The 26,387-nt window shown below is 60.1% G+C and overlaps 1 protein-coding gene across 27 annotated transcripts in view; it reads left to right on the top strand.

Annotated features, from left to right (window-relative positions):
- The window catches only part of NCOR2 (nuclear receptor corepressor 2), a 222,354-nt gene extending 197,547 nt beyond the window's left edge, over positions 1-24,807 (top strand). For 13 of the 27 annotated variants that reach the window (XM_082418134.1, XM_082418153.1, XM_082418152.1 and 10 more), the window contains 20 exons: positions 1,318-1,468; positions 4,012-4,152; positions 4,541-4,627; positions 5,322-5,620; positions 6,687-7,041; positions 8,172-8,393; positions 8,966-9,217; positions 10,062-10,211; positions 10,338-10,469; positions 10,560-10,764; positions 13,071-13,612; positions 14,714-14,863; positions 15,090-15,235; positions 15,714-15,907; positions 16,811-16,960; positions 17,592-17,740; positions 18,508-18,561; positions 21,614-21,835; positions 22,904-23,083; positions 23,675-24,807. In XM_082418134.1, coding sequence (XP_082274260.1) covers positions 1,318-1,468; positions 4,012-4,152; positions 4,541-4,627; positions 5,322-5,620; positions 6,687-7,041; positions 8,172-8,393; positions 8,966-9,217; positions 10,062-10,211; positions 10,338-10,469; positions 10,560-10,764; positions 13,071-13,612; positions 14,714-14,863; positions 15,090-15,235; positions 15,714-15,907; positions 16,811-16,960; positions 17,592-17,740; positions 18,508-18,561; positions 21,614-21,835; positions 22,904-23,083; positions 23,675-23,856 — 3,963 coding nt within the window. In that variant the 3' untranslated portion in view covers positions 23,857-24,807. The remainder of the gene's footprint in view (positions 1-1,317; positions 1,469-4,011; positions 4,153-4,540; positions 4,628-5,321; positions 5,621-6,686; positions 7,042-8,171; positions 8,394-8,965; positions 9,218-10,061; positions 10,212-10,337; positions 10,470-10,559; positions 10,765-13,070; positions 13,613-14,713; positions 14,864-15,089; positions 15,236-15,713; positions 15,908-16,810; positions 16,961-17,591; positions 17,741-18,507; positions 18,562-21,613; positions 21,836-22,903; positions 23,084-23,674) is intronic. The other 14 variants (XM_082418146.1, XM_082418145.1, XM_082418144.1 and 11 more) reach the window with 7 other exon arrangements.
- Positions 24,808-26,387: the final 1,580 nt, after the last annotated feature.

The following is a 26,387-nucleotide window of genomic DNA, read 5'->3' as shown; positions in this document are numbered from 1 at the left end:
AGGGCGTCTGCTTTGAGACGTCTCGGGAGACCGGTCTGGATTCAGGGCGTCTTGCTTTTCCCCTGCTTGCAGACCAGGATCTGGGATGAAAGCCAGGGGTGCCAGTTGCTGCCCTTACCCCACAGAAGGATGTTTCTTGGCAGAGAAGCTCCCAGGGGGAGACTCGAAGTGCACCAGCCTAGGGCTTGGCACGCAGTTGGAGCCGCATCTCTCAGTCAGCTCTTGGAATCGTAGAAAGAGAAGAGAGACGTCTTGATTTGGGGACAGCTTGTCTGTGACGGGTGCCTTTGAGGATCGTATACAGAGATTGTCTCCATTTTGTAGATGTACAGGCTGAGGCTCAGAGAGGCAAAGTGACTTGACAAAGGTCACACAGCAACTTGTTGGTAAACCTGCTGTTTGCCCTCCAGCAGTCTGACTCCAGATTGATATTCTGACCCCCGACTCGTGTTCTTGGAAGTCGAAGGCAGGACACTGCCCCACGTGGCTATCTTCTCTCTGCCTGAATACAGCCCCCAACAGGGAGCTCTAAGGCACTGTTTCTTAATCGGGGGCAATTTTGCCTCCCAGGGGACACTGGGCAATGTCTAGGGACATTTGTGATTGTCACATCTTGGGGGGAGCAGATTGGGGGTCACATGCACTACCGCCATCTAGTGGGTAGAGCCCAGGGGGGAGGGCTGCTAAAGGTCCTACGGTGCCCAGGTTGGCCCCCACCTCAAAGAATCATCTGGCCCACAGGTCACAGTGCCGAGGTTGAGAAACCCTGGGTTAGAGCTAAGATTTCTGGTGTCCTGCCCTGATTTGAGTCCCCATTCTGGTTTTGGGAATGACACGTGGTCACAGGCACGTGGCTGACATCCCAGCATCCAGGCTCTGAGAAAGTAAAATTCATACAGTACAGTTTGCAACACAGACTCCAGGGCCAGACTGCCTGGGTTCCAGTCTCGGCTCTGCCCCTCGTTAGCCAGGTGACCCTGGGCGAGGTCACCTTGCCTCTTGGTGCCTCAGTTTCCTCATCTGAAATAGGCACGATAGTACCTGACTTAGGGTTATTTCCAGGGTTAAATGAGTCGATGTATAGAAAGTGTTCAGCACTTATTATTAATATCACTGATGCTTTGTTCTGCGTGGTTGTGTTCCGGTGGGCTCTGCCCTTCTGAAGCAGTACATGCGTGAACACGTGTGCACTGGCGGACACACATGTGCCTGTGTGTGGATTTGGAAGGTGCACATGTACGCGTGCTGGGTCGTGTCTGGCGAGCGTGGGGGTCCCCGGCCGGAGCCCGCGGGCACTCACCCCCTCCGCACCCCCAGGGCACTCCAGCCGACGTCCTGTACAAGGGCACCATCACCAGGATCATCGGTGAGGACAGCCCAAGCCGCCTGGACCGCAGCCGGGAGGACGGCCTGCCCAAGGGCCACGTCATCTACGAGGGCAAGAAGGGCCACGTGCTGTCCTACGAGGGTGAGTCCCGTCGTCCGTCACGGCTGCCAGGAGCTGGTGGGCGGGCAGGGGCTGGCCCGGCCCTCCCATCCTCGGGCATCTTTGATGCCCGGGAAGGACCCTCTAGGTGAGAGGACCAGTGGTGACCTGGAGGTGGTTGGTCATCTGGTCACTTGGTGTTTACTGGGGGCCGCCCATATGCTGGGGGCCCAGCGGATGAAGCCCCCTCAGAGAGCTCTCAGGACGCCCGCCCAGGATGCACATGGGACGTCACCTTGTTAATCTTGAGTCACGGAAACCTGCCCGCCTCCAGTGTGGCTTGCCCACCAAACCCCAGACTTTGGTGTTTCTGGAGTTGGTCAAGAGAGAAGGGTCCAGAAAACATGGTTGGGGTTAAAGGGCAGCCAGATGTCTTCAGAAAACAAATCTATGGGAGTGTGTTGCCCTCCTGTCAGCTTCATGTGGTTGAGAGCCAGGGCGAAGGAGTGTCTTCCCATTTCACGGATGTGGGAGCTGAGGTGCAGTGATGTCCAGTGGTCCTTCTGTGTGTCCACCCTCCTGGCCCCTCAAGAGAAAAGGAGGCCTGGGACTGGGGGAGCAGGGGCGGGGGTGTTTGGCCCATTGAGGTGGGTTCACAGGGAGGCAAGGCTGGGGTGACACCAGGAGAGGGGGTGACCTCCCCATCCCTGCAGGTATGTAAGCCAGCAGCAGGTAAGGATTGGCTTTAGCTGTCTCCACCTCTGCCCGGTTCTTTACAATTTAGGAAGCAAACTTGTGGCCGGCCTTGCTAGACGTGTAGTAGGGGAACAGGCCCAGGGAGCAGAAGCCCAGGCTGACTCCCCCAGGCCTCTGGCCCAGCGCTCCTGGCAAACGCTGTGGGTGGCTGGAAGGGGCGATGACCAGGGTGATGCGCCACCCCCCTGAGCCCTGGGCCCCCCACTTCAGTGCTCCTCACTCCTCTCACCCTCTCTGGTTCCCCAGCCAGGGAGCCCCGCCTGGAAGGAGTTAAGGAAGTAAAGGCTGGAATGTGAATTTCCTGGCAGCCTCGGGCACCCAGGGGCATGGAGATAAAAGCTGCTAATGGGCGCCCCTCTCAGCGGCTGGCAGCTGTAGGGCTGCAAACTGCTTCTCCTCTGGCGGCGGCGGGTGCTTTTTCCTCTCCCTCTGCCTCCGCCTGGCCCGACTGCCCTCCCGCCTCCCAGGTCCCGGGAAGCGGAGGTGGTACCGTGGGGCTTAGGCACTTGCCTCTCTCTGCTGCCAAGTGGTGGAGACGGTCTTGGGGACAGGGTGTCAGCTGCATCTTCTGTGCCAATCTCGGTACCCGGCTGAGGGCCCTGGGGGATGGTCAGGGGCCCTGGAAGGGCAGACGGAGGGGCTGGCCGTCGAGGTGTTGTGAGCAGGGCCCTGGGTGGCATCTCAGCTCAGGCCTCCAGATCAGTTCTTGAGCCCCTACAGGCCTTAAGTTTGTCATCTGCAGAATGGGTGTAAATCAAGGCCTTTAATTTCGCACGTGCTTCCTGGGACTAGTGAGGGCCGCAGGCCGGGTGGAAGGCAGTAGGGGGCGGGGAGGACCCGGAGAGTGATGGCTGTGTCCACAGGGGCCCCGCCTCTGTTCTCCGATAGCTGACTGTCGCCCTGTAACGAGTGTGAGCTCGCTGGCCAGACTTCTAATCTCTCTGTTTTTATCTGAAGTCTCTCAGTGTTTAAACATCAGCAATTAATTTTGAGCAAAACTTGGAGCAGCAACGTGGTCTATCCGCTGGCCACCAGTTTGCAGCCCCTGGAGTAGCTCATGCCCTGAGGATCCCGTGGGGTCATGATTGGAAATCCTGGGAGAGCGAGCGCGCCCTTTATCCCAAGGGGCAGGCACGGGGCTCTCGGGAACTTGCTTCTGATACCCCCGGACTCAGCCACCCTTGGAAGGAGAGGCCTCCACTCGAGGAGCCCCCAGCCTGATGGGCGAGACCAAGCCTTGGCCTCCTCAGGGCTCGCCTCCTGGCTGCTCAGACCCTCGGCCTGTCGGGGGCCCGCGTGCCCAGCCTGAGGTGCTCGCCCTTTGGGCTCAGCCTGGCTTGGCGAGGCCGCCTCGGGTGTGGACACTCCTCGTCCCCTCCCTCCCCCCCGCCCCGCAAACACACACTCTCCCCACGTGGACACAGGTGCACATAGTTTCTTGCATGTGGCCTCACCTTGTTCTCAGTGGCCAGGTGCGCACACACACACACTCTCACACATGTGCACGCACACAGAGACCCACAGTGACACACAAATGGTTGTGGTAACCCTGCATGTTCACACTCGGCTGGTGCATCTTTGCTCACGTGCACATGGTTACACATGTTCACGTCACGTGTCGGCTCCCACGAGTGGACGTGTTTGTGCACAGACTCACATACCCGCGTGTGGTCAAAGGCACACACCTACCTGCCAGCAGAACAGGCCCTGGGCTTGACCGCAGGCTGTTGACTCCTGCCCATTGGGCCCGGCCGGTTTGCTGGTCCTGGGCCCAGTGCACACAGTTGCCCTGGGGCTGCCCCTCATCGTGAGATTGGTCTGGTTTCCAGGTGGCATGTCCGTGTCCCAGTGCTCCAAGGAGGATGGCAGGAGCAGCTCAGGACCTCCCCATGAGACGGCCGCCCCCAAGCGCACCTATGACATGATGGAGGGCCGTGTCAGCAGGGCCATCTCCTCAGCCAGCATCGAAGGTGTGTGCCCTGCCCAGCTCCCTACTCCAGGGGGCACAGAAGGGCCAGGGGAGGGCCTAGGACCTGCCCCGGGGGCTTCCCTACTTGCTGGGTGATGGCAGGAAAGGGAGAGAATTTCTCTCTCTCAGCTCCCCCTGGAGGGAGGAGATGGGATGGTTGGCCCTACTTGACAGATAGGAAAACTGAGGCTGGGTTTTTCTGAAGCTCCATCTGGAGGTAGCACAGGGCCGGGAAGTGGTCCTATGCCGCCACCACTATCATCATGGGGACCGACACCAAGTGGCTGGAGGGGCCCGCTGCTGGGAGGGGGCGCTGTAGACCCTGGCTCATCACTGCCAAGGCCGGCCCGGGGAGCCACGCGATGATGCTCTTGCCCTCCCCCCGCCAGGTCTCATGGGCCGCGCCATCCCGCCCGAGCGACACAGCCCCCACCACCTCAAGGAGCAGCACCACATCCGAGGCTCCATCACGCAAGGTACCCTGCCCTCTGCTCCCCAGGTGGCCCCGCATGCCTGGCCACCACGCCCTCGCGGCAGCTACAAGCCCTCGGGTTTACAGTCAGCGTGGGCGGGGGAGGGAAGGCATACCAGAGTGCCATGGGTGCCCAGGTGTGTGGAAAGGCACGTAACACATGTGTACATGACAGGTATGTGTGCAGGTTGAAAGGCAGAGCAAGACATTCCTTATGTATTTGAAAACAAAAAGAGAAAGCAAAATACTACCCATCACCCTCAACTTTGTAGATGTCATTTATTGAGCATCTACTGTACTCTGCGCTTGGTGCTACCGCAAATGCTCTCTATATATTATCTTACGGAACAGACTCCAAGAGGAAGATACAACTGGTGGGAGGATGAAGGAGGTCAGATACCCTGCCCAAGTTCTCCTGGCTGGTCAGTAGCAAGCCAGCTATTGTGAGCCCCATTTTATGCATTTTATCTATATTATCTCACTGAATGTTCATGACTTGGTGATCAGTTACTACTCCCATTCCGTATATGAAGAAATTGAGGCTCAGAGAGGTCAGGTCATATGCTCAAGGTCACACAGCAAGTGAGGACTTGAACCCAGGTAGTCTGGCTCCAGAATCTGCCAGCATGGAGGCCCCAGGTTAGGATGGGCGATGTGGGGTGCAGGTGCAAGGGTCAGCGCCCCGTCCTCCCTGGCAGGGATCCCACGATCCTACGTGGAGGCCCAGGAGGACTACCAGCGTCGGGAGGCCAAGCTCCTGAAGCGTGAGGGCACGCCGCCCCCGCCCCCCCCACCCCCACGGGACCTGGCCGAGGCCTACAAGGCCCGGCCCTTGGAGGCCCTGGGCCCCCTGAAGCTGAAGCCGGCCCACGAGGGCCTGGTGGCGACAGTGAAGGAGGCCGGCCGCTCCATCCATGAGATTCCACGGGAGGAGCTGCGGCGCACGCCTGAACTGCCCCTGGCCCCGCGGCCGCTCAAGGAGGGCTCCATCACGCAGGTACGGGCGCACGGCTGGGCGGCTGGGCCAAGATCGGGGCGGCGGGTGCTGATGGGCTCCGCTCTGGCCCCTACAAATGGGGAAACTGAGGCCCAGACTTGCTGAGTGCCGTGCCCAAGATCACACAGCTGCTCATCACTGAGCCGTCATCACGTACATTCCGGATTCCATACCAGGGCCATTATACTATATCCATGACCTCGTTCAATTGTATTTACAGCCCAGGAGAGTCATACCTGTCATACCTATTATCCCCATTCTCCAGGTGGAGAAACTGAGGCCCAGAGAGGTCAAGAAGCTTGCCAAACCCCAGAGCTAGATGTAATAATGAACACCGGTCATGGATCGAACCCTTGATCCATGACCATAAGACATCATGACTTATCTAACCCTCACAGCAGCACTCTGAGGTAGTTCTCTTACTGTCCGCATTTTAGTGGTGAGCAAACAGGTTCAGAGAGGTTAAACAACTTGTCCAGGGTCACACAGCAAGTAAATGGCAGTTGTGCATCTCAAATCCAGATGTCCCTAAATCTGCAACGTCTTTGCCTCTTGGCATCCACTTCTCCCACCAGCATGTTGCACCTCACCCTACCCCCACCCCCGTGGCTCTGGCCATAGAGCAAGCATAAACCTCAGCCCTGACCTCCGAGACTTGAGCCTCAGGGTGGTGGAACTGGATTTTGCGGCTGGCTTTTCTGGCTTGACATTGGGTGGGCTACAGAGGGTCCCAGACTGACGGGAAGAAGGTATTTGCCCTAATGGGGGTGTTAAGTCTCTTTCCAGCGAACCCCAAGGGCCAACAGAGGTTCCTCCCCCACTTGCTCCAGGAAGGGCTGACCTCTGAACTTTGTGCCCCCTTCTGCAGCCCCCCAGGTGGCTCCGGGGGCCAGGGTCCAGGACAGGGGTGGGCAGGGCAGGGACAGGTGTGCACTCATCTTAGGCTTAGCAAAGCCCTTCCTCCCCCGCCCCTGGAGGCATGAGATGTCGCTCCCATTTCATAGCTGAGAAACTGAGGCTCAGAGAGGTTGTGTAGCTACTGCTCATCCCCCCCCTCGCCCCTCAGGGCACCCCGCTCAAGTATGACACCAGCACGTCCTCCACCGGCTCCAAAAAGCACGACGTGCGCTCCATCATCGGCAGCCCCGGCCGGACGTTCCCGGCGGTGCACCCGTTGGACGTGATGGCCGACACCCGGGCGCTGGAGCGCGCCTGCTACGAGGAGAGTCTGAAGAGCCGGCCGGGCGCTGTCAGCAGCTCGGGGGGCTCCATCACCCGGGGGGCCCCGGTCATCGTGCCTGAGCTGGGCAAGCCACGGCAGAGCCCCCTGACCTACGAGGACCACGCGGCGCCCTTCGCCAGCCACCTACCCCGCGGATCACCGGTGACCACACGGGAGCCAACCCCGCGCCTGCAGGAGGGTGCGTGGGGCGGGGCCACGGGGTGGGGCGGGGCCACGGGGTGGGGCGGGGCCTCGGTGGGCTCCGGTCTCTGAAACTGCCTTACCGTCCACTCCTTAGCTCAGGAGCAACCTCGGGGCCACCACATGCATTCCACCTGCCAGACCAGTGGGTTCTACCTCCAGACCATCCTCAGAATTCTCTCCATCTCCCGGCCACGTCCAGACCACCTGGCTCCCCTGATTTCTCTCTTGTCCTGCTAATAATCTGCTCCCCAAACGGCAGCCTGAATACTTTTTTGAAATACTTACATCAGATTACGCCACTGTTCTGCTTAAATCTTTCTAGTGACTTCTCACTGCACTTAGGAAAAAAAATCACCCTTTTCCACCATGGCCTTGGGAGCCTGCAGGATCCCGCCCCACCCACCTTTCCATCTTACTGCCAAATTCCTTTATCTGCCGCTTTATCTCTCTTCCTTGACCACACTCAGCTCATTCTTTGCTCAAGACCTTTGCACGTGCTGTTCCCTTGCCTGAAATCCGCGTCCCCCCCCAGCCCGCCACCCGCCTTTCAGATCTTTACCTAACTGGTTTCTTATGTGCCCTTCAGGACTCTGTTCAAATGTCACATCCTCAGGGAGGTCGCTTATGACCACCCTCCCCCCCTTCACTATTCTGGTCACATTCTGTCACATTTAAAAATTTTCTTCAGAGAATTTATTACTCTGAAATTCTTTTTCGATGACTAGTTGATCATCTGTCTCCTGCATTGAATGTCAGCCCCACGGGGGCCAGGATTTTTCTGTTTTGTTCAGCGCCCTAGCTCTTAGAAAGTGCTCGGCATGTTGTAGACACTTAAATATTTTTGGCTGATTGAAGGAATGCACAAGAAAGGGAACGAAGGGAAGAAAGAAAGAATGAACTTTGTAAAAGAACTAAAAAACAGAAGCAAGTGAGTGAATGAATAGATAAAAGGAAAAATGAACTAGACGCAAATGGATGGATGACGAGGCCTGGTCCCTGGGATCCCAGAGACCGTAGCCTCAAATGGCTTCCCATAAGCACTAGCCTCGGCAGCCCCCGTGTTGGGGGCTGGGACACCTCTGGCACAGAGGTCTGATGCCATCCCCACTTGGCCCGTCCCCACAGGCAGCCTCTCGTCCAGCAAGGCATCCCAGGACCGAAAGCTGACGTCCACGCCCCGTGAGATCGCCAAGTCCCCACACAGCACCGTGCCTGAACATCACCCCCACCCCATGTCGCCCTACGAGCACCTGCTCCGGGGCGTGAGTGGCGTGGACCTGTACCGCGGCCACATCCCGCTGGCCTTCGACCCCACCTCCATCCCCCGTGGGATCCCTCTGGATGCAGGTGATTGTCCCGGACCCATAGAACCCCGCGGCGTCAGTGTCAGCCCAAGGGCTCCTCAGGCATCAACTAGGCGCTACTAGGTGGGGAAACGAGGCATGGTGGGGGGGAGACCCAACAGTGTAATCATGTCAACAGTTTAGGTGAAAAACAGAATTTCTCTTAGGGGTCTGAGGGACGTGCTGGGTTAAACGTTTTTCAGTGGTTTTCTTTTCCTGCGGAACTTATCAGTGCCTTTCAAATTGCAAATGTATCAAAAGAGGACTCAAGGGTGAGCGTTCCCCAGACGGACATGATCTGAAAATCCGTTTAGAAAGATGCAGCCCTTAGGTATTTTAGTGATCCCCATTTTGGATGCCCTGTGTTTGGGGGAATTTCCGTCCAAAGAACATTATCAATCAGAGGCACCCGCATGTGTGTTGGGGCGGTGAGGGTTTTTCTCCTTCTAGGCTCTCAGTTCTGTTTTCTGGGGGGTGTTTGGGAGAAGCTGTGAGGGCACTGAGACAGGCGGCGGGTGGATGGTATTCCCAGCCGAGGTGTGGGCCGGCCTGACCTTGCTCCCCTTCTCCCGGCAGCCGCTGCCTATTACCTGCCCCGGCACCTGGCCCCCAACCCCACCTACCCACACCTGTACCCGCCTTACCTCATCCGCGGCTACCCCGACACGGCGGCACTGGAGAACCGCCAGACAATCATCAACGACTACATCACCTCGCAGCAGATGCACCACAACGCGGCCACCGCCATGGCCCAGCGAGCTGACATGCTGAGGGGTCTGTCGCCCCGCGAGTCCTCGCTGGCGCTCAACTACGCCGCCGGCCCGCGAGGTGGGTGGGGCAGAGCGCTGCCAGGCACGCGGGTGGGCAGAACCCGCCACCCAGAATTGGCCTTATTCCCGGTCTGCCCGGGGTCCTGAGAGCACAGGACACGTGCGTGCCCACGCGTGCACGTCTGTCCTTGCCGAGGCGGCTAGAGCAGTTGCCTTAGATGCTCGGGTGGTATCACTGCGCTGAGAGCACACACAGACCTGGCGGGTGGTGCAAGGTTGTGTGTGGTGTGTGTCCTGGATGCATACACACGGGCTGTGCATGTGCTTGTGTCCTCTTGGTATGTGCGGTCCTTGGAGTTTAAAAAAAAAAAAAAAAAAGATGGAAATGTGAAGCTGTTTGAACTTCAGATTCCCTTGACTCGAAACCAGCCCGTGGTTGCTTTGCATATGCATATTACAGTCGCCTTGTGGAAACACTTCTGGAATGTTCTTCCGGAACAACCAAGCACTAGTTACGGTCCAGTTGGTAAAATCGGTCACACTAGGTATTTCATACAGTGGGGACTGAATACCAGGAACGGACTGCATAGGGTCAAAGGTAAAGAGGGCACACCAAGAGCACACAAAAAGAGCAAAATGGGCATAGCAAGGTATGCAGGGGTGCCAGCTGCAAGCCACATCCACTTCAGGGTTTGGGGGCGAAGGGACGGGGTGCTGTGAGTACCCGGCATTCAGAGAAGGGTCCTGCGTGCCCGGTGCGGGGACCCAGGAGGGAGCGTCCGGCCGTGCTGCTTCTCAGAGGACGTGCGGCGCTCCACCGGCTGGGGTGGTCCCGCCAGCAGGCAGCCTGGCCCCTCTCCTCCCCCGACCGCTGCAGCCCGGCCCCACCTCCTCTCTCCCAGGCATCATCGACCTGTCCCAAGTGCCACACCTGCCTGTGCTGGTGCCCCCGACACCAGGCACTCCGGCCACCGCCATGGACCGCCTAGCCTACCTCCCCACGGCACCGCAGCACTTCAGCAGCCGGCTCAGCAGCTCCCCGCTCTCCCCAGGTGACGCCCCCACCCCCGTTCTGGGCGTCCTCGGGCAGATGCCTTGCCCTCTCTGTTCCACCCCGGAAGACAAGTCCAGGGCCCTTCCTGTCCCTGGGGCTGAGCCGCAGGCCTTTGGGTTTCCAGGAGGCCCCACTCACTTGACAAAGCCCACGGCCTCGGCCTCGTCCGAGAGGGAGCGGGAACGAGAGCGCGATCGGGAGAAGTCCATCCTCGCGTCCGCCACCACGGTGGAGCACGCGCCCATCTGGAGACCCGGTAGGACGTTGGAGCTGCCAGCGCGCACCCCAGGGGTCCCTGCGGCTGCGCGTGGCCCGTCCCTCTGACCCCACGGCTTGTTTCCACCAGGTACGGAGCAGAGCGGCGGCGGCGGCGGCGGCGGCGGGGGTGGGAGCGGCGGCAGCCGCCCCGCCTCCCACTCCCACTCCCACCAGCACTCGCCCATCTCACCCCGGACCCAGGACGCCATCCAGCAGAGGCCCAGCGTGCTGCACAACACGGGCATGAAGAACATCGTCACCTCCGTGGAGCCCAGCACGCCCACGGTCCTGAGGTGGGCCAGGTTGGCGCAGGGGAGGGGACAGGCGGGCGGGTGGCTGGTCGCTGGATACAGGCTGGGGGCGCGCGCAAGTGCACCGAGGGGTTGGGAGGCATACGGGAGAGTGAGCGATGGGTGGGCAGGTAGGTGGATGGATGGCTAGGTGGGTGAGAAGGTAAATAGATGGGTGATTGGGTTAGTTGGATGGGTGGGTGGATAGATGAATGGATGGCTGGGTGGATAATAGATTTTGGGTGGGTAAGTGGATGGATGACAGGTGAGCAGGTAGATGCATAGGTGGGTCAGTGGTGGACAGATGGGTGGCGGAGCTAGATGAATGGGCAGGTGGGGGGGTAGATGGATAGATGACAGCGGGTGGGTGGGTGGGTGGATGGATGGATGGTTGTGTTAGAGAGCTAGGTGAATAGGTGGATGGATGGAGGTGGATGAATAGATGGGTGGGTAATTGGATGGAGGTTGGGTTAGATGGGTGAGCAGGTAGGTGGATGGATGGGTAGATGGGTGAGTACACAGATGATGGGTTGAGTAGGTGGATGGATGGGTAGTTGGGTTGGGGTAGGGAGGTGGGTGGATAGATGGGTAGGTGGACAGGTGATGAGTTGGGTAGATGGCTGGGGGGCTTGGGTGGGTAGATGGATGAGTAGGTGGTTCATTGGGTAGATGGATGATGAGTTGGGTGGGTGGACGGGTGAGTAGTTGGGTAGGTTGTCGAGTTCAGGAGTGGAGTCTGCGGAGTGGAGAGGGAGAGACAGAGTGAGCCTGTGAGGAGAGTCTCTCCTGGTCCTCCCAGGATTCAGCAGGGCCCTACAGGGAGGAGATAGTGTCTCTCTTGCCCGGACAAAGCCCAGAGGTTCCGTGAAGATGGGAGAAGCTGCAGAGGTCCGATATGTGTCCACCCCCCCCACCCCACCCCCCGGAATCCACTTCCTATCACAACAGGCCCAAGACCCACCTCCCACCCCCCACCCAGGGACTGTGGGCAGAGCTGCCTGATGGGGGAGGGAGCTTCCCCAATACCCCTCCCTGCCCAGGGACAGTTTGGAGGCGGCTGCTTCTTCCAAAATGAAGTATCCATTCATGCAAGTGTCCTTCCATTTGGCTGCTCTAAATCATACCTTCCCCACCACCATTCCAATTATGAAAAATGACATCATTTCCCAAGAGCAGAGGCTTGTCCCTTCTGAGTCAGGTCCCCAGCACGTACGCAGAGCAGGGGCACCTGACTCTTAGAGTGGGGTACCCAGGCAAGAGCTCTCACCAGTGACCACCGGTGCAAAGCTGCAGCAGGAACATCAGGCCCTTTCCCAATGGCAGCTGAGTAAGACCCCTGGGGAGAGAGGATTAGCACAAGGCTTCCTCATGGAAACGCCTGGCTTCACAGAGAGGCCACAAGAGATGGGGTCGGGCCAGCTCATGTCCAAGCCTGTTTCCTCATCTGCAGAGCAGGGATAATTACATTGACCCTGTGAAGGTCAGAGAGAGTGCATCTGTTCATTCCTTCTTCCTGGTGGGCCTGCGGTGGGTCTGCCCTGTGCTGGGTATGGGGGACACGGTAATGGTTGACGCACACAGTGCCCTCTTAGGGCTTATGGGCTAGACCCATAAGCCGCTAGGGTGAGGAAGAGCGCTCCAGGCAGAGGGGACGACAGGGAGCCCTGTGTGGCCCCTGATGGCCGAGGTGGGAGAGCTGGGCCCCACTACCCTGTCCTCTAACCCCCCGCCCTAGCCCGCCCTCCGGGCCTTTGCCCTTAGTGTTCTGACTCTCCACATGACTCACTCATTTCCTCCCCAGCGCATGTGCCAGCCCCTCAGAGAGTCCCCCGTGAGCCCTGCCTAAAAGCTCCCTTGCCGTTCTCTTAGCAGAACGTAACCCAGACTCGTTCACCTTCGAGCAGTTGCCGCGCTGATAAGGGTTTAATTTATCACGTTATCACATTAACACGCGCGTAGTCTGTCTTCTCACCTAGAATGTATGGCGCTTTTGTCTGTTTTGTGCACTGCCGTACCCCAGTGTCTAGAACAGCGCCTGACACATAGTAGGTGCTCAGTAAAAAGTTTTGGGCTGACAAGCTGATGGGCTGGATGGACGACGGGTGGATGGGGTAGGTGAGGCCACGTGGCACGGGGGCTCGCAGGTCACGGTCAGCAGCGTTTATTCTGAGAGCAGTAGGGAGCGTGGGAGCTCTTCCGGGCAGGGGTGACTCCGCAGGGTGTCAAAGTGAGGGAGTGACCCTGCCTCGGCCTCACAGGCCCCAGCTGTGGCTCCCGCAGCCGCTGACCCGCCCTCTCTCCTCCGCCAGGTCCACCTCCACCTCCTCGCCTGTCCGCCCGGCCGCCACATTCCCACCCGCCACCCACTGCCCACTGGGTGGCACCCTCGATGGGGTCTACCCCACCCTCCTGGAGCCTGTCTTGCTGCCTAAGGAGGCCCCGCGGGTCACCCGGCCCGAGCGGCCCCGAGCGGACGCCGGCCACACCTTCCTCGCCAAGCCCCCAGCCCGCGCGGGGCTGGAGCCCGCGTCCTCCCCCGGCAAGGGCTCCGAGCCCCGGCCCCTGGCGCCGCCTGGCTCCGGCCACGCAGCCATCGCCCGCGCCCCGGCGAAGGGCCTCACGCCCCACCACGCCAGCCCGGACCAGCCAGCGCCACCCGCCTCGGCCTCGGACCTGCACCGGGAAAAGACTCAAAGTAAACCCTTTTCCATCCAGGAATTGGAACTCCGTTCTCTGGGTAAGACCACCCTGACAGCGGCCACCTTCATAGACGCGATAATCATGCGTCAAATTGCTCACGATAAAGGGCCGCGAGAAGGAGGTTCGCTGGCCAACGACTCCCCTCGCGATGGTAAGACTTCTGGCCCCGCCGCCCACCCGCTCCGTCTTGTGGCCTAAAGATATTTTCAGATCTCTGCTTTTTATTTTTCCCCCATTTTTCGTTGGTTTTGGTATTTTGTTTTGAAAGTCGTCTTCGTCGGTTGCACGCTCTGATGGTTCCTCCAGCCGCGCACACGCCCTCCGAGCGGGCGGCAGCCTCATCCTTCGCACATCGTTTTATCATGATTTTTTTGTGTTGTTTTGGATTTTCGCTTTTTTTCCTTTAATGAATGGATCTGTGATTTTGACTTTAGCCGCGCCTCCCATCTCCCCTTTGCGCCTTTGTCTGGGGAGCGGGGCTGCAGAGGGGCGCAGGCCGATACCTCCGCCTGCTGCCGTGTGTGGTCTGGAGGACGCTCCCCGCCCCCCAGCCCCCGGCATACGGTGGAGAGAAGACGGGGAGGGGGGAGCGCTGCCACTTTCCAGGAGGAGCTGGGAACCTGCCCCCTGCGTCCTGCCCAGGTCGTGAGGGAGTCTTGGGGGTACTCTGCCCCACGCTCCCCTTGCCGACCCGCCAGCCAGCAGCCCCGGGGACAAGGGGCGTCCTCCGTGCTGGAGCGGGGCTGTGGCCCGGCGGGGACACTGGGACCTGAGTGTCGCTCCCGCCCCAGCCCTCACCGGCCTCACTCCCTCACCGCCCATCCGCTGCCCCTACACTCCCTTCGCAGAGACTCATCCGCCCCATCTCACTCTCCCCACCCCTGGCCCACCAGCACCACCGGGCGCTGTCTCCGTCCCTTTTCCCACCTGTGCTGCTGTCCAGCTCTCCCTCTCCTTGGATCTCTCCCCGTCCCCCCCCATCCCCCGCCTGCCTGCCTGTGCGTCGTGTTCTCTGCGCTGCTTCTGCGTCCAGCTCTCTCTACAGCCCTCTCTCCCTGCAGCCCCCGTCCCTCTTTTCTCAGTCCGCCCCCACCCCTGGCCGGCCAGCAGACCCCGCTCTGGCTCTCTCCCTCTCTCCCTCCGCCCCAGCTCCCACCCCCGGCCTGGGGGACCCCGCCAGCGTGGGAGGGTAGGCTGCGAGGGGCAGCCGGGCCCTGGCACTGGCCTGACTCGCGGCCTCACCCGGCTTCAGGTTACCACGGCGGCGGCTACAGCCCTGATGGGGTGGAGCCCGTCAGCCCCGTGAGCTCGCCCAGCCTGACCCATGACAAGGGGCTCCCCAAGCACCTGGAGGAACTCGACAAGAGCCACCTGGAAGGGGACCTGCGGCACAAGCAGCCAGGTAGGGTCCCGCCCTGCCTCCGAGCCCCCTCCCGCCCCCCCGCATGTGAGACAGGGACGGTTGTCACCCCATCGCGCAGATGGGGAAACTGAGGCGCTCAGAGGTGGCGGAATCGGCCTCGCGCCACAGCTCAGAGGGCAGAGCCGGGGTTTGAGGGCAGGAGCCCCGCCAGGCGCATGCCTCGCCCACCTCAGCCACGCCCTGACCTGCTCTGCTCTGCCCACAGGCCCGGGGAAGCTCAGCGGCGAGGCTGCACACCTCCCACACCTGCGGCCGCTGCCTGAGAGCCAGCCCTCGTCCAGCCCGCTGCTCCAGACCACCCCAGGGGTCAAAGGTCACCAGCGGGTGGTCACGCTGGCACAGCACATCAGTGTAACTACCCCTCCTCTGCCCCCTCCTCGTTGCCTTTGTACCTGGGGTGGGACCCGGCCCCGAGGAAGTGGTGGGGGGAGGGTCCGCACACCGTCTGATGGGTAAACTGAGTCCTGGTGAGGTGAGCCAGGGATCTGGGGGTTGGTGAGGGCAAGCCGTGCCAGGGGTCCCAGAGTCTCAAACTCAGGTGCTATATCCGCCCCCTCATCCAGCTGACGGAGCCTCAGGTGCACGAGCCCAGCCGCGATCCACATCTTACACACGCTGGTCAGGGGAACCCGACCCACCTGGGGGCCCACTTTGAGACTTGGGCCAATGCTCCCACCCCATGCACTTGGGGGCATTGAGGCTGTGTGGGCAGGCCCGAAGCCCCCGGGTTCTGCCCCCAAAGCTCAGTCCAGCCCTCACCCCGCCTGGAAGGTTCTGGCAGATGGCTGGCGCCTGACCCTGCTCCTGTCCCCTGACCCTTGGCCTGCAGGAGGTCATCACGCAGGACTACACGCGGCACCACCCGCAGCAGCTCAGCGCGCCCCTCCCTGCCCCCCTTTACTCCTTCCCCGGAGCCAGCTGCCCCGTCCTGGACCTTCGCCGCCCGCCCAGCGACCTCTACCTCCCAGCCCCGGACCATGGCGCCCCGGCCCGTGGCTCACCCCACAGTGAAGGGGGCAAGAGGTGAGCGGCGGTGGGAGACAGGGTGACCCTTGCTGGTCACCACCGAGAGGGCTCTGTTAGGTGTGTGCTGCGGGAAGCTTGAGCCCAGTAAAGTGCAAGGCCCGCCTGGAGCCATTGCACATATGAGAAACCGAGGTTCAGGGAGACCGGGGAGTTTGCTCAAGGTCACGGCGCAACTGGACAATAGGTGTTACATATGCCACACTCGGGGGGGTTCCAGGCACCAAGCTGAATACTTCACACATGTTAACTAGAATCCTCACCACAACCTTAGGAAGTGTAGGCAGCGTTATCCCATTTCACAGACGAAGAAACTGAGGCACAGAGCAGTGAATTCACTTGCCTATAGGGACGCAGCTAGTCAGTGGCGGAGCTGGGATTTGAAGCAGAGCCGTGTGATTTGAGAGCTGCCTCCTAACGGACACATACACACTTGCACGCCTGGTTACCCCTGGGGGGCTCCCTGGTCAGAGAGGAGAGGAACGGGGAGGGAACCCCGCTCTAGGATGAAGGAGCCATTCCGGGTGGTGCACAGAGTTGGGAAGACAGCAGCATGTCTTTGGGGGAACAGTGGGGTCCCTGGCATCGGGGTGCAGCAGGGGTTCAACAAAGTGCCACCCGTGGGCCAGATTCAGCCCACGGCCTGTTCTTGCATGGTCCGTGAGCTAAAGATGATTTTACGTTTTTAAAGGGTTATTTTTTAAAGAAGGAGAATATACAGCAGAGACTACAAGTGGCCCACAACGCCTGAAATGTTTGCTGTCTGACTCTTTACAGGAAAAGCGTGCTAGCCCCTGGTTTAGAATGAGGCAGGGCTTAGTGGGGAGTGGAGGAAGGGATGCGCCCTCTTCAAGAGGGAGAGCTCTGAGCTCTGACCACCGCAGGGACCCTCTCTCCGCCCAGGTCTCCAGAGCCAAGCAAGACGTCAGCCTTGGGCAGCAGTGAGGATGGTATAGAACCTGTGTCCCCGCCGGAGGGCATGGCAGAGCCCGGGCATCCCCGGAGCACCATGTACCCGCTGCTGTACCGGGACGGGGAGCAGGCGGAGCCCAGGTACCTTCACGGCAGCCCCTCCCCTTCCGGGGATGCTCAGGACTCGGGCCCTTGCCCCCCTGTGGCTTCGATCCACCGCTGTGCAGCTGGGGGCTTGGCAAGGGCTTGGGGTGCAGCCCGGGGGCCTCAGACCTGCTAAACAAGGTCAAAACTTGGCGGACCTCCACGGCAGCTTCCTGAGCCTTGGGCTGGGGTCTCTTAGCTCAGGCCCGGCCCCTGTTGCCGGCACTTGAGGATCTGAGAAATAAAGAGCTAAGTGTGCTGGACCAAATTGGGGCTCCGGGGAGCGGGGGATGCAGGTGGAGAGAAAGGCCCCCTGACCTCAGGGGAAGATGTGGTCTGAGCCCACTTTGGTTCCCGAGGCTCTTTTCTGGGAGTCCGGCTATTGTAGGTAGACAGGCGTGGCCCACCAGGGCAGCTGGGGCTCTGCAGAGACACCCTGAGCCCAAGGATAGGTGGATGACAGAGGGGATTTCGGAAGACATGGGCCCCAAGAAGTGGGGGAAGCAAGCACGAGGTGGGAGAAGCTTCATTCTGAATTTCTAAGGCAGCTCAGGTGGTGAGCCCCCATCATCAAGGGTGTGCAAGCTCAGCACCAAGTGAACTGACCTGGGGGGTCTGATCCTCGCAGCAGGATGGGCTCCAAATCCCCAGGCAACACCAGCCAGCCGCCGGCCTTCTTCAGCAAGCTGACCGAGAGCAACTCGGCCATGGTCAAATCTAAGAAACAGGAGATCAACAAGAAGCTGAACACCCACAACCGGAACGAGCCAGAATACAGTAAGGGGCCCACCCTCCTCGGGAGCGGGGCTGCCGGGGGCTGGGGGTCAGCACAGCCGGGTGGACCCGCCGACCACCTCTCCCACTGGCCCGTCACCTCACGTTCAAGGAGCCCGTGTTGTCCCTCTTTTTCCCGTAGGCATTTGCTGGGTTGTCACAGCATGATGCCCGGCACACAGGGGGCACTCAGGGAATATTGGCACGCACGGGTCTGTTCGTACTGGGCGCCAGAGCTTGGGGTCCCGCCCTTACAAGGACCCCGTGTGTACCCCATGCACGATGCGCCTCGCATCTGTGATTTGTTTTCCCCATTTACGTGGTTACCAGACGTAAATCCTAGCTTAGCTCCACCCTCTCAGCACAGTGCCCGGCACATAGCAGATGCTCAAGGGAACACATGAGTGGGTGAACCAATGAAGGAGGGGTCGTCACATCCCCGGCCTCAAAAAGCTCGTTAGCGGGGGAGCTTGGGGACCTTGCAGAGGCTTTTCTCTTCCTGGGGCTGGAGTCGCAGCCTTGCAGACAGTCACCGGCCCAGGCTGGTAAGTCCGGAACCTTGCCAAGTGTTGTGCCTGGGCCAGTAGGTCAGCAGCCTCAGCGAGCTGGCTCGAAATGCAGACTCTCAGGCCCTGCCCCAGCCCTGCTAAATCTGTCTGCATTGCGCAAGCTCCCAGGTGGTGCACCTTGCCTAGACCAGACAGGGGACATAGGGGGGCAGGTGCTTTCCAGGACCTGTAGGCCTCACCCATATCGTCGTCCCCCTCCAGATATTGGCCAGCCCGGGACGGAGATCTTCAACATGCCCGCCATCACCGGAGCAGGTAACCGTTGACCCCGGGCTGCTCGGCCGCCAGCCCGTCCCCTCCCTCCCCGTCCCCCGTCACTGTGCGCCCAGGGAGGTCAAGCTGGGTGTCTGGACCTGGAAGGAGACTTGGGAGTGAGGCCTCAGAGGTCACTGGGCCTCACATCAGCCGTAGCCATGGTGACAGGTGGCCTTTCATAGTTCAAGTGTGTCCCCTTCTCTGCAGTGGGGATGCAGAGGAGGGGACAAACCCTGCAGTGGGGATGCAGACACACACAAAAGGCCGGCGGGGCCTGGCAAGGAGTGTCTATTTGGAGTTCAATTTCAAGGCCTCCTGGTGCCTGTAGTACAGTATTAGCATCACACACAACACCCGGAACCTGTCTGTTGGGATCTCAGCTGGAGATGCGAGTGTGTGGATGCGGAGTGGGCCTGTGTGCACGTGGTCCACGTGGGCACTTTTTTATAGGTAGAGCATCAGTTTTACTTGAAAATTCCATCCAGGGAGCTGGGGAAGCAGTGCAGATGTATTCCAGAGATGAGTGTAAAATTCACACACATTTTTTTATATATATAAATTTATTTTATTTATTTATTTTTGACTGTGTTGGGTCTTCGTTGCTGTGCACGGGCTTTCTCTAGTTGCGGCGAGCGGGGGCTACTTTTTGTTGCGGTGCGCGGGCTTCTCATTGTGGTGGCTTCTCTTGTTGCGGAGCACGGGCTCTAGGCGCGTGGGCTTCAGTAGTTGCAGCACGCGGGCTCAGTAGTTGTGGCTCGCGGGCTCTAGAGCGGAGGCTCAGTAGTTGTGGCGCACGGGCTTAGTTGCTCCGCGGCATGTGGGAACTTCCCGGACTAGGACTCGAACCTGTGTCCCCTGCATTGGCAGGCGGATTCTCAACCACTGCGCCACCAGGGAAGCCCTCACACACGTTTTTACGCTGAAACTTAAGCCTTCTATGGTGTTTTGGAGCCCGTGGGGTTACACTGTGCATTTCTGCTGCCTCTGTAGAAGGACTGGGACGGGGCTTTGGGGAAGCACCTGGTGTCTGGTGTGAAGCGGCTGAGGCAGAGCAGACAGGGCTGACCCTCCGCCGGAGGCCTGCCCGGTGCGGGGAGGAACGAGGCGTCTTTGGGGGGATGCGCTGACCTTCCCTGAGGGCCGCCACAGCTCTGGGAATGTGCTGAGCAAAAGGCAGCCGCTGGATTTCATCGGGGGGCCACGGGGCCTCTAAATGGGGGTCCCAACTGGGGAATGTCTGCCCACCCAGAGACTAGACGCTGGGGGCTTGGCTGAGCCTCAGGCAATGGGGAGGAGACAATTAGGTCAAAACAACAAGATGGACAGAAATGAATGTTTTCATGTTTTCAGAGATGCTCGTACACCGACACAGGTGCACGTGTGTGTAGAAGTTCATGCGGTACAAGGAACTTGCATATAAATTAGATTCAACTTTTTTTTCAAAGCAGTTTAGGCCACACACACAAAATTTCCCCAGACCCCGGTCTCTGCTGCTTAATTAGCTCCTGCTTTAGGACTGGAGTCGGTCAGCTTCCTGCCTGGCACTGACAGACCATGGACCCGTGACCTTGGGTGGCAGGTTCAGTAACGTCTGTGATCGTAGGATGCTGACCTACCAAGGAGCCATCATGACCTGTGTCCCTCGCATCTTTTTTTTCCACTTCCCAGTGTCTTAGTTTGTAGGATCATAAATGCTTCTCCCCCACTCCCCGCCCCACTCACCCCTGCTGGAAATTTTGCTTTTTCTTGACGGACATGACTTTTTTTAAGTGCTGATGAAGCGTGGCCAAGACACAGCTAAAAAACTGTCAAGGGGTCCTGTGGCTGTGCATGAGTTTGCAACCAAAAGGAAGGAAAGAAAATGAAAACGTAGACCGCAAATAGTTGCTTTAGAAATGTGATTTTAGATGCTGCCGTGTTGCTCCGAGCCTCCCAGTAACCATCAGTCCCCTTTACAGACGAGTTAGGGGTCAGCAAGACCTGTTGTTCGGCCACTTGGTAATCATACAATTGACTCAGAGTGGAAGTTTTAAAATCCATGAAAATTTTGCCCAGTGGCAGGCAGAGAGCTTCGTCGGAGGTTTTTGGAAGCAAAGTCTGGTTTAACAAAAATGCCCAAAAGAGGCACATTCCCCAGGGTTTGCAAACGTCCCCAGAATGGTTCACAGGCAAACAAGAGAGGGACAGAAAACCTGGTAAACAGAAAAAGAGGCATAACTGGCGTGACTTTGAAGTGGGTGTCTGGAAGGATTCGTGAGGGACAGCTGTCGATCGGACCGCTTGGTGCCGGGTGGCCGGGCCGGGGGCGGCCATGTGATTGTCTCCAGCTCCGCCCTGACCCCCGCACGCACCGTAACTGCATGGCTGCGATCCCCCCTCTCCACCGTCCGTCTCTGCACCTCTTTCTCCTTGTGGCTCCCGGGCGGGGAGAGGGGGTGGGAGGAGAGTTAGGCCCAGCTGCGGGGGCAGACGGGGGGCTTGAGGGTCCCAGGCCTCGCAGGCAGGGGCGGCCGGAGGACCGTCTGGTCACCTTGGTCCTCCATTCCTCCCAGCAGCCCCCGGGAACCAGGGTGGACCCCCCAACGCCCAGCACTGAGCTCTGGCTTGACTTAGTTTCCCAGCAGCCCTTTCCCCAAATAAGGGGACCCCCTGATCCCGCTCCCCGCTCCTTTTTAAGACCACTCGAGTTTTTAAAAAAGAAGCAGCCCCAGCTGGGGTTAGGGATCCAGAAGGGGCTTCTGATTTCCCAGAGGGCAGAGTAGGAATGAGGCTTGGGGGGTGGTCATCTAACCACCCCAAGCCCACCTCTTCCCCCACCGGGAATTCCTGAGAGCTTCCAGGGCCCGAGTCAGAGGGAGCCCTCCCGCCCCCATCACCCTGCAGCGGAAACCAGGGGGGAAGATAGGGAAATCAAGAATCGTTGCTTTGCCAAAATGTGCTCACTGTGTATTCTTTCTTCTCCTCCCTCTCTCCCTCTCTGCTTCTCTCTCCGTCTCTCCCCCTTGTCCCTCTGGCCCCTCCGGCCCCCTTTGTGTGTGTGTCTCTCTCCCAGGCCTCATGACCTGCAGAAGCCAGGCGGTGCAGGAGCATGCCAGCACCAACATGGGGCTGGAGGCCATTATTAGAAAGGCGCTCATGGGTAAATATGATCAGTGGGAGGAGCACCCGCTCAGCGCCAATGCTTTTAACCCTCTGAATGCCAGTGCCAGCCTGCCCGCTGCTATGCCCGTAACCGCTGCTGACGGACGGAGGGAACACGCGCTCACCTCGCCAGGTCTGCAGGCCTCCTCCACCCCGTCTGTCCCCACCCCGGTGTCATTAATCCTCCCGCCTCCCTCCGCGTTCCTCTGACCAACCCCCCTCCAGCTTTGGAGCTTGTGACTCTTATTTTTGTGCGTGTTTGACGTGGTCCTGGAGTTGGCTAACCCCAAGCTGGGCGGACACCCCCAGGTGTCTGCGTGGCCCCGGTCCGCCCTCGCCCACTGGGCCCGAAGGAGCTGCCGCTTTTCTAAAAACACTCACACCGCTGCCCGAGCCCTGCCCTGCCTTCCTCCCCTGCTGGACATCCGTCCCGGGATGCCCGCGTCCTGGCCCATCTCGTGTCTCCTTGGGGAGATCAGGCTGGAGTGAGGACCCACCTTCTCTGGGTGGGTCAGGAGGGACCCTTGGGCTCACGGCAGCCAGGCCAGTGGGCCCAGTGTCTGCTGCGGCCACCAAGCATGTTCACGGCTGGCCCTCGGGTCTGATGGGGAGGAGACCAGTGTCTGTGTGCCAGATCCAAACTCAGATGAATCAGGGAAACCAGACGGGCTGGCTCGCCCTCTGCCCTGGGTCCCTAATCAACACTCTGCATGTCAGAGCAAGGGCCAGGCTCAAGCCATTCTTGAGCCATTTTTCTGACCTGGACACTGTGGCCCCAGGAAGTTTCTGGACTTAATGAGGGCCCAGGCCTGGCCTCAGGGGCCCTGGCTTCTCTGCAGAGGGCCTGCAGCCTGCCCAGCCCCGGCACAGTCCTGGGGCAATGGTCAGGGTCAAGCCAGAGGCCTGAGGCTCTGTGCTTGAGGTATTAGCCCCTGGTGGGTAGGGGGCCTCAGGGCAGCCTGAGGGGGCTTTGCAAGTAGTTCTACCCACTCCCCTAGTAGAAACCCCCTCCAAATCCAGGCTCATGGCTGGGTCTGGCCATCTGGTCGACCTCCTTGGCTTCCCAGGGGGCTGGGCTGCTGTTCTCCCTCCCTGGGGGGCCCGGGAAGCAGGGGTCCAGGGCCTCACCCACCCCCCAACCCCTACAGTGCGAGCGCTGTCCTCAGTCCAACGCGGCCCCTTCCCATGTGTCCCCCTGCAGGTGGTGGCGGGAAGGCCAAAGTCTCTGGCAGACCCAGCAGCCGAAAAGCCAAGTCCCCGGCCCCAGGCCTGGCGTCTGGGGACCGGCCACCCTCCGTCTCCTCAGTGCATTCGGAGGGAGACTGCAACCGCCGGACCCCACTCACCAATCGCGTGTGGGAGGACCGGCCCTCGTCCGCAGGTGGGCACCGGGGGCGGGCAGGTGGGCCCGGCCGGCTGCCCGGGCACCTACTGTGTGCGGAGCGCGTGGTCAGGCCTGTTCTGAGACAATCGCCCAGGGCCCTGGCCAGCTGGACTGGGGCTCGCAGATGGTCAGGATGCTTCTCGTAAGGGGCCAGGTGGAGGGAAAGGGCACGATTTAGAGAGAGGGTGAAGGATTCAGGAAGTGAAGAGAGAGGCTTGTGGGCAAGGGCCGGTCCCACAGGCTTGGGGGGGTCTCAGGGGAGCCCCCGACTTCTCTGTGAGTGCGAGGAGGTCCCTGGGGGAGGTGCGTGATCTCCCGCAGGTTCAAGAGAGCTCTTGGCTGCAGGACAGACGCAGGGGGGCGAGGGCAGGAACAGCGAGGCGGCCAGGCGACAGGCTGCCGGGCATGAATGGCGCGGGAGTGCTGGAAGTGAGGCCAGGCGGGCAGTGTGAGAAAGCTTCCAGGAGATAGAAGGGGTGGGGAGGCAGGAGGCCGAGGCCCCAGCTCCCGGGGTGGCAGGTGGGTGGGCCCCTGGGGGCCGCCAGGCTCACCGGGGCTCCCGGGGCTTCTCTCCCGCTCTCTCCGCAGGGTCCACACCGTTTCCCTACAACCCCCTGATCATGCGGCTGCAGGCGGGGGTCATGGCCTCCCCGCCCCCGCCTGGCCTCCCCGCGGGCAGCGGGCCCCTGGCCGGCCCCCATCACGCCTGGGACGAGGAGCCCAAGCCGCTGCTCTGCTCGCAGTACGAGACGCTCTCCGACAGCGAGTGAGGCTCAGAACGGGGTGGGCTGGCGAGCGGCCGGCTGCCGACTCCCCCCACCGAGGAAGGAGCCCCTGAGTCTGCCTGTGCGCCCGTCTGTCCGTCCGTCCGTCCAGAGCCGGCATCCTTGCCTGTCTAAAGCCTTAACTACGACTCCCGCCCCGGCTGGCCCTGTGCAGTGACCTTACTCAGGGGATGTTTACCTGGTGCTCGGGAGGGGAGGGGCCGGGGAGGGGGCACGGCAGGCGTGTGGCGGCCACACGCGCACAGCCGGGGCGGCCAGGGACCCAAAGCAGGACGACCACGCACCTCCCACGCCACTGCCTCCCCACCTAACGCATTTGGAACCAAAGTCTAAACTGAGCTAGCAGCCCCCGCACCCGCCCTCCGTCCCCATCCCGCTTAGCACTCTGGACAGACGGACACAGGCCCTGTCCAGGCCCCAGCGCCCTTGTCCCGGTCCCCACGGGCTGCCCCAGCCGACGAGATCGCTGGAAACCAAGTCAGGCCAGATGGGCGGGCGACAGGGCTGGGTGCGGCCTGGGGTGAGCGGCTGCTCCGAGGAACTGGACTGTTTTTTTCATACATCGTTGCCGCAGCGGTGGGAAGGAAAGGCAGGTGTAAATGATATATTGGTTTACAGGGTATATTTTTGATACCTTCAATGAATTAATTCAGATGTTTTAAGCAAGGAAGGACTTACCCAGTATTATTGCTGCTGTGCTTTCGATCTCTGCTTACCGTTTAAGAGGTGTGCGCAGGCCAACAGTCGGTGACCCCATAGTCCGCAGGACCGAGGTGGGGCAGGGGCTGCCAGCTCTCGAGCCCCCCTGCGTCCTCCCTCCCTCCCTTCCTTGGGCAGAATGAGTTTGAAGGGGATTCTGTGACCGCCATCTGCGCACGGCGGTGGCGTCCTGTCATTTACACACGTTCTTCTCATTAAAAAGCGAATTATACTCGAGTTACAGAGGCTCCTTCTCTATCTTGGCCCCGGCAGCCAGGAGGACAGGCGACTGGGCCGGGGGGCGGGGGGCAGGGGGACGGTGGGCGTGTAACCCTGCGGGGGACAAGGGCACATCCCCTGACTCACCAGTCTCTCCCCTCTGCAGGCGAATATTTACGCCCACGGTAAGGATGTCACCGTGCAGACCTTGAACAGTCCCACCCTTGGTGAGAGTATTGAATTTTCACACCCACGAGGAGGGTGTCAGATATTCACAGCCATGGTGACGGTATCCAAGAAGGCCATCATCAGCTCTTAACTGTTAAATACTTTAAAAATTATTCCTGCCCACACTATGTTAGGGAACAAACAGACCCTTTGCCGTCACTGCTTTGGATACGCGGCAGAAGAGAGAACAACCCTCCCTCCCAGCTTGGGTCTTGAGGCAGCTGCCAACTGGCGTCTTGCGGTCTTGGTAGAACGTGTCTCAGACACGAGCTGTGTTCCTTTAGGAGCAGAGCCGGAGCTCCAGAGAGGCTGCGATTCTTTGCCATGGACGTGCATGCAGGATTGGGGCGGGGCGGGGTGTGGGGAGCAGTGGAGGAGAGAACCAAGACCCACTGGATGCAGAAATTCCCATCCCCTGCCCAACCTGTGAACTGGTGGTCAGCCCAGCACCTCGTCTCCCCAGGGTGTGGACCTGGGCATGCAGAGAGATCTGCGTCCTCAGGGGACTCTGCCCACCCTCCCTGGCGCTCCAAGTTTACCCTGCGAACCTGTGCTGTGAGGCGAAATGAGCAGGGGGCTTTGGAGCCCCGCAGGGCTCAGCTTGGTGCCTGGGCTGTAGTACTGATACTGACAGGCAGGTGGCAGTGTTGGGCCAGAAAACAGTCTTGTCCTGCTCGGGGCCTCCCTCCCGTCCCGGGTGCAGGCCAGCCCCCACCTGGAATCCAGGATGGGTCAGGTCGTGCTGGCCACACCAGCCACAGGGGGTTGGCCATGCCTGCTGGTGCCACCCAGCATCCCATGGCACTTCCCTCAGCTGTAGTCAGACCAGAGTGATACGGGGGTGGGAGGGACACAAGTGTCAGCCCACAGGCTCATCTCTGCCATCCCCCTGTCTCCATGGCCTCAGAATTGACACCACTTGGCACCTCTGTCTTCTGTGAGGGCCAGTGGCACAGACCCCACACAGTGATGTTTGTGGGGTGTAGGGAGAGCTCACGGCCTCCTGGTGCCTGTGAAGGGTCCACCCTCTCTTCCAACCTCACCCAGCCAGTCCTCAGCCCCCCACAAAGGGTTCATTCCACCCCCATCTTGTTTGGTTTTCTTACTGCTCCATCTTAAAATGGAGGCCCCTGCTGTTCCCTGATCCCCATCTCTCTGGAAAACTCCTACACATACTTCAAAACCCAGCTGGGTCATTCCCTCCTCTAAGAACCCATTATCCCTCCCCATCTTCTCTCTCCTCTGGGTCTTTGCAAACACCCTGCAAGCTACTGGACAGAACCCCTCGAGAGCAAAGCTCTTGCCTTTCTCTTCCTGACTCTGTTGTTGACTGAGCCCCTGGCGACTGTTGAGCTGAACTGACGCTGTGA

The sequence above is a fragment of the Balaenoptera physalus genome (assembly GCF_965194825.1).
Source record: "Balaenoptera physalus genome assembly, chromosome: 12".
NCBI lineage: Eukaryota > Metazoa > Chordata > Mammalia > Artiodactyla > Balaenopteridae > Balaenoptera > Balaenoptera physalus.
The sequence above is the reverse complement of the archived record's forward strand: the minus strand, read 5'-3'. Positions and strand labels throughout refer to the sequence as shown.